At 36.9% G+C, this 7,189-nt stretch overlaps 1 protein-coding gene across 1 annotated transcript; it reads left to right on the plus strand.

Moving 5' to 3' along the window:
• The first annotated feature begins 1,101 nt into the window (after positions 1–1,101).
• LOC110739244 lies at positions 1,102–6,076 on the plus strand. The gene is made up of 2 exons (XM_021919706.1): positions 1,102–2,160; positions 5,586–6,076. The coding sequence occupies exons 1-2, from the start codon at positions 1,377–1,379 to the stop codon at positions 5,690–5,692; spliced, it is 891 nt and encodes a 296-aa protein (XP_021775398.1). The 5' UTR covers positions 1,102–1,376; the 3' UTR covers positions 5,693–6,076.
• Positions 6,077–7,189: the final 1,113 nt, after the last annotated feature.

Below are 7,189 nucleotides of genomic sequence, written 5' to 3' on the forward strand. Positions count from 1 at the left end.
GTTTGTGGGGCCACTCAATGACATTGTCGCTTTAATTTTTTTTTTTTTTTTCTTGATTAGCATGTCAAGGAAAATTGATTGATTAAGGTTTTGAGATTATTTATTTTTAAAGGGCCCAATTTGAGGTCATAATTGGCAAAAAATAATCCAGAAATATTATGTTTTGCGTGCCAATTAATCCTCAGCTTGCGTGTTGTGGTTTGTATGTGGAAAAGTTGATCAATTAAGATTTTAGGGGTCATTTTAACCCTTAAGAATCAAATTTGAGGTAAGTAAAAAATACTTACCATTAATGACTTGGTTACGACACTACGTGTCAAGAAACACTTGGGTTTGTGAGTCGCTATTTTACAAGCTAAGAAAATTGTTTGGTAAAGACTTTGGAGGGTCATTTTGGCTGTTAAGGGTGAATATTGAGGTCAAAATTATTTTAAAAACCCAAAACACCTCGGTCTTGTATTGAGACATTTATTACATGTAAACCGAGATTTATTAGTAATTTAGGTTTTGGAATTTTTTTTTTTTCTTTAGGAAGGTAAAACTTTTGATTTATTCAAAGAAATGATGCATTTAATGATAATGATCAATTCACAAAAGTAATGCACTAGAAAAGCCCGGAGGGAATATGAGACCATCTCCAATGGTGAGACTCATTAAAGTTTTTTTAGGAGATAGAGTATTTTTTGTAAAGGATATTAATAAATTGGTATCTAAACTTAGATACTCCAAAAGAAAATTGCTAAGTTTAGATACTCAACTTTGAGTCTCAATTGACAAAAATAAGTGGACCCTTATCAATTTTATATTGGTTTATTTATTTATTTAACTTTAAATGTTTTTTGTAAAAACTTAAAATTATTTATTTAATTGGATGTAGTGGGTCATATTGGAAAATGACATTAGTATATACGGAGTACTTGTATAAGAGAATTTCACCATTGAAAAATTATATACTACGTATTACATGAGTCGTTAAATTGAAAAGTGGGTTGGATATCAACATTGGGTGTGAAAAACAACTAATTTTGTATTTTAATACTCAAAATTAAGTCGCACCATTAAAGATCGTCTGATAATACAGTATTGAAAAAAACGGAGGGAATACGATATTTATTGTATTTTGTACACCATTCTCCAGCTTCTTCGAAAGTACTTCGTATATGTCAATTCTTGTACTTGTATTCTATTCTAGAATCTATCCATCACCATCACTTTCATCTTCAACCTCAATCTTCTGCAACTTTTATTGCTACTGCTTGTAAACTCTCTTCACAATTCCCACCAATTATTTTCTCTAACTTCTTCAAATTCAGCCCCTTTTGACCCCCAATTGTAATTTAATTTCTTCACCAAATTCTGGATAATTTCTGTAAATTATGTCACCTAAATCCCTAACATCTCGTAATTCGATTGATTCATGCTTATTGCAACTTCATACATGGAAACCCTTCAACAATTACACAAACCCTAATTCCAATCTCAATTCCAATTCCAAAATCCTAGATTCCGATTCATACATTTCAACCAATTCCAATTTAAATTCAAACCCTAATCATAAAAAAACATCTGGGCTTCATCCCAAACGTCCTTGTTTAGCAGATCGAGCTACTTCTTTGTTTTCTCTTTCGATTGACTCCATTGATTTCTCCAAGCTCAGTCTTTTCGACGATGGCGGTGATAAATCCCGTAACTATAACAGTAGGAAGGATAAGTTTCGGTGGATGGCAAAGAAACGACGTCGTCGAGGGGGGTCACGGTCGGTTTCTGGGAGGAGCAGTGATCGTAGTGGGACCCGAAATGGCAGGGGCTGCTCAGTTGGGGCAACGGCGACAGCTACTTGCTCGGATTTTATGGTGGCGGCAGGCGGGACCGATTCGAGTGGGGAGTTGTTTGTGAATGGTGGAGCTAGTGGGAATGCAAATGGTTGGGCTTCTGATGTGAGTGAAGCTAGGAGAGAAAGGGAGAGGGAGAGAGATAGGGGGAATGGGGTTGGGGAGAGGGAAGGTTCGAATTTGGGGTTCGGGTTTGATGCGCAGGGGAGCGAATCCGGGTACGGGAGTGAACCCGGGTATCGTGGCGATGCGGAGTTTGGGTATGGTGATGAGATTGATGATGAGGAAGAGGATACCAGATTGTTGTTATGGGGTGAAAGATTTGGAGGTACATAGTTTAACTATCTTTTACTTGTTTTTGGATTTGGATATTGGTCATTTCATTCATTCTTCGGTCTTTTGGCTTATGAAATTTCTTGTAGACTTCAGTTAGGATATACAGTATGCTATATGCAATGATTCAGTTTCATTGGTTCTATTGTGTTTGTTGTGCAGTTGTGCATTATCAAGTCTTAACTGTTTTGTGTGTTTAGTTGCGTGAGTGTAAATGTATGTACTTCGTAATAGTTTGTCTCTTGTTTGTGCTTGACCTGTTTTATTTCCATAGACTGTATGTGGAAAGTTCATGCAAAACTTCAGAAATTTCAACTTGTAGAATATTGACAATACTCCCTTGTCTTCGTTGCATTAACCCAATGTATGTACTACTTCGTAATAGTTTGTCTCTTGTTTTATTTCCATAGATTGATTGCGAAAAGTTCATGCAAAACTTCAGAAATTTCAACTTGTAGAATATTGACAATACTACTTGTCTTCGTTGCATTAACCCAATGGAGTATTGTAGACTATTGACAATAGACTGATCGTGTTCGTTTGATTTACTTTGAAAGTATAGCTTAAAACATGTTGGTGAAGATGTTGACTCTATATAGAAGGTTGATAATACAAGAGTAGAATATAGGAGTTCAGCTCCAGTCAATTGAATGTGTCCATACACTCCATATGAGTGAATAGGAGCTGGTTGCAATTATTTAGCTAACCAGGTAACGCCTGTTGAATTATGTGCCTACTGATTGAACAGAAAGAATGCATTGATGGTTGGCTGTGGGTTAAGATGTGGGAGGTACAGTATTCAGATTATATGCCACAGGATAACAAATGAAAACCACGATTTAGAGATTGTGTATTGATTTGTGAAGGGTTTTTTCTCCAAACAAGAAAGACTACATGAATTTACTTGCCATTGTTTTTCACAATTAGTAATACCACGAGAACTGGAAACTTTTTGAGGTATTGAAACCATTAATTATCCTCATAGCACCTGAATCCACCTGCAGCTGATGCATGTGGTTGGTGGTGAGCAAGTCAAGTAGGAAAAGTCTTAAAAGATTAAGATAGAGAGAAAAATTGCTTTTTGTGTGTGTATGCTGGTGGGAGGAGTGCTTTCTAGATAGCACAATTTGGCTCAAATACACATATACTTGTACATATTTTAAAGTTTCAAAATTTTACAACTGTTCATTCCCATTTTGTGTGGCCATATGGCCATATCTATGTCCTACACTGTCAGCAACTCTAAGCTAAGTGCTGTGAAGTTGGAGTGCAGTGGGATTTAGAAAGTAAGGGGAGAGGCATGTGAAGGAAACGAAGGTGTATGAGCATGCAGAGAAAAAAGAAAATAGCATTTTTATACACCGGTGAATGTATAGTGGCTTTGGAGCTTCTAAATTAATATATATTGCTTATGGATGAGGGTGAAAATAAATATCGAGGATGTTAGGTGAGTATAAGGCAAAGGAATAGAGAACGGAATGAATATATTTGGGAGTGTCTGGAGACCTAGTATTTGATAGATTGGTTTATATGATCTATATTAAAAAAAAAAAAAGGCAAAACAAAACACACACACAAAACCTAAATCACTAAAAGCAAAAGTAGTAAACTCAGTACATGACTTGATATGCTGCAATTTAGATGGTGAGTGCTGTAGGAAGCAGTGACTACTTTATTAGGTTGAAACTTGAAAGCAATCTAGTGAGAAACTTAAAGTGAAGGAGAATATGTGGCTAGTATTTAATGTGTAGTGGGAATCTTTTTAGATTTTATGCTGTGGAAGTTTTCCTTTTTCAAAAGAAGAATTGAACTATCATACCATGATGATGCTTTAGAACTTCAGAGAAAGCGACTTTAGTTGCTAGTTGCACGTGTTCTATCCCTATATTCTTACTTCTTTTTTTCCCCCTTCCTTTAAGTGTGTGTAATTTGGATTGGACCATTACCCAGGTCCTTTGTCTCTTTTTATTGCAACTGCTCTTGTCCTCTGCCAATTTTGGATATTCTAGTGAGGAGCAGGTCTAAGTAAGTCACCTGTAGGAACAAGCATCCAATTTGTCATGCTGAGTAAGCGGTCACACATTCTGAAAGTCCTTATCTAGCTTTGGCTCTTACTTCAGTATCCATCATCAGGAGCTTCTTAGGCTCTTATATGTAAGAGCATTGATCAACAAAAGAGTTGTATAATTTTTGTAAATGGAAACTCATTTTTTGCTGTGGTAGTAAAGGAAGAATAGACTAGTTTCTTAAATGCTTTTCATAGCAAGATGCCTAGGTGTTAGCTTTTACTACAGGCCTTTGATATGATCTACAGTTGCTCAATCAATGCTTGCTCTTCAGCTGTCTGACTCTAATACCGTATTCATTAGACATAATTATAGTAATCTTGTATTCTTGTTGTAGTTTTATGGTGTCAATATTCAAGACCTTTGCCTCACAAGAATGATCTGCTCTACATGTGCTAATATACTACAGAAGAGATATCAATAGTTCAGAGCAGTTAGTGCAAAAACATTACTATTGTAATTTCTGGCTTGCAGTGCCACGTTCTTTTACTCAAATGGGTTAGAATACTTCTTTTGTGGATAACATTGGAGGAGAGGAATTGGAGGATCAGTTTGACCACTTAGTTGTTATAGTTACCAACACCTGCCTAATGTTTCTTTTTTCCTTCCCTTTTTCAACATTGCAGTATATGATTTTTAAAATTTTTTATAAAATTCTTTATATAGTGCGACTTGCAACACAAAACAGTTTATGAGGGTCAGTACCACCTTGGAAGAGGTTTAGAATGTAAAAAGGTTCTTGGTTATACTCAGTTGTGGAGATCACCGTTTTCCTTGGTGACTTTTAAGTAAAATGTAATCCAAAATTAAGAGATAAAACTTCATTGATTTTAAACTGAAGATGACTCAGAATGTATCACAAAGTATTGTATACTTCAAAGCTTAGCATTGTATGGGAATCATAGAAAATGAAGTTAGAAAGTTGGATTGGCTGTTCATGGATCATATAGAGATTGTGTGGTGTCTTTCATCATTGTCAGTAATTCGTGGTTCTACCAGTTTCTGATGGATGGATAATTGACTGGCAGTGTTGACAGTTTCAACGTAGTTTTTCCTTTATACTTGTGCCTTTTTGTTATGGATAGTTTCAGACTTTCAGCAAATATTGATCAAAGCTTGTTTAGCTTACTACCGTCTGCAGCTGTTTCCTGAAATTATGAGATTTGTTGTTGGATAGAAAATCGACTGTAATTGATAGGCTTAGCATCTTCAGTAAGATTGTCCATTAGAAACATCCAAATACACATTGATTGATAGGTTGGGAGATCGAAGGAACAATGGTTCAATTGCTTTAGTGGATTATAGAAATAATTGTGGCATTGCTAATTATACTCTCTTGATAATGTTGATATAGGTACTAATTTGGAAATGGTTGGGGAAAACACTTTCTCAGAGCAGAAAGCCCATCACAGAGGCCGCCGGAAGAAGCATGACTGGAGAATGATGGCTTCTGTGAGATGACGATTCAAGGTCTTTTCAAGCTGCAAATTAGATGGTAGAGGCATATGCACAGTTAACATTGTGCGTGCGACACATTTTTGTTTTTCGTTTTTTTGGTGAGTTTACAACACTGGAGATCCCTAAACTTTGCCCAGTGTGGCAGACTGGCAGTTAGTCCCTCAACTTTCAAATTCCTCAGTTCGGCCTCTCCTTTTGGATGGAAACCTCTAACCATTAATCAACACGGGACATAAAAACCGAAAGCCTGTAATTTTACAGCCATGTATGTTTACAAGTTATCAGGTTTGTATTTTGGAAGCATTTTTTTAGTCAACCTTCCATGTAAAGTTACACTGTAATTTACTCGTTGAGCTTGTGAAAAGAAGTGGTGAGGTTGCAGTAAAATTTTTTGTTGATCCCCCCTTTTTTATTCTTGGGTAAAAACATGTCATGTGAACAATCTGTAAAAGTGGCCTTTTAAATGGGAAAATTTATCGACTGATGTTTGGCTAATTTTAGGCTTACAGAGTAAACGAGGAAATGTTTTGAAAAAAATTATTACAGTATTAATCTATAATAAATAATTTGAGTGGACTGTTGTCTAATCACCCTGTGTACGAAGTATATTTATATGCCCACTGGATCTTATTTGCATTTTAAATCAGCCCACTGAAATATAAATATGTCGAAATTTGTGTTAATTTGGATCAGGTGAATGATTTTTGGATCATTGTCGGATGTTAGATTCCCTTATGTACTAAATCCACCTCAAAATCGAACTCCCCATTTTATTTTTCATCAACTATTTATATTGGATACTCCTTTATTTGCGTAAATACAGAAATAGAGATGAAGCGCGTTTCTTCTTTGAGTAACAACTTCGATAATTGTTACTCAAGTCCTACAGGCTAAGTACCCTTCGCTGACTGCTTTCGCTCTTGGTCGTATTCCGCGGCCTTCTTGGGGTTGTCGAGGCTTGTTGGAAGGCATGTCTACTTTGCGCCAGGGGCTAGCTTGGAAGGTCGGCAATGGGTCGTCTGTTCATCTAGTTGACGACGACTGGGCCGCGGGGGGGCCGTCGGGCCGGTGCAGTTCAGGGATGGTTTGGTTGAGTCGGATCTTCCGTCTCATATTTCTTCTATCATTTATTCGCGTTCTTACGCGTGGGAACCTTCTTTGGTTCATTGATACTTTGATAACGCTACATCAACTCGAATTCTTTCTGCTGAGCGGCCTCTTCGTCCTATGGATGATTTTGTGTACTGGAAATCTATTCGGGATGACCAATTTTCCACCAAGTCGGTTTATGCGATGCCGGTTTGGCGTTTAGTTTCCCCTATGGTCAGTCATCCAGTTTTGGATTCTTGGTGGAAGCGGCTTTGGGGCCTCTTGCCAAGGTTGAAAGTTTTCTGTTAGAAGATTCTTCATAATGCCCTTCTCTGTTTGCTATTCTCAGTCAACGAGGTATTCCCGTTGATTCATTGTGTGTTTTCTGTCGTCAGCATCCGGAATCCACTG

The sequence above is a fragment of the Chenopodium quinoa genome, unplaced genomic scaffold, assembly GCF_001683475.1.
Source record: "Chenopodium quinoa cultivar QQ74 unplaced genomic scaffold, ASM168347v1, whole genome shotgun sequence".
Lineage (NCBI taxonomy): Eukaryota > Viridiplantae > Streptophyta > Magnoliopsida > Caryophyllales > Amaranthaceae > Chenopodium > Chenopodium quinoa.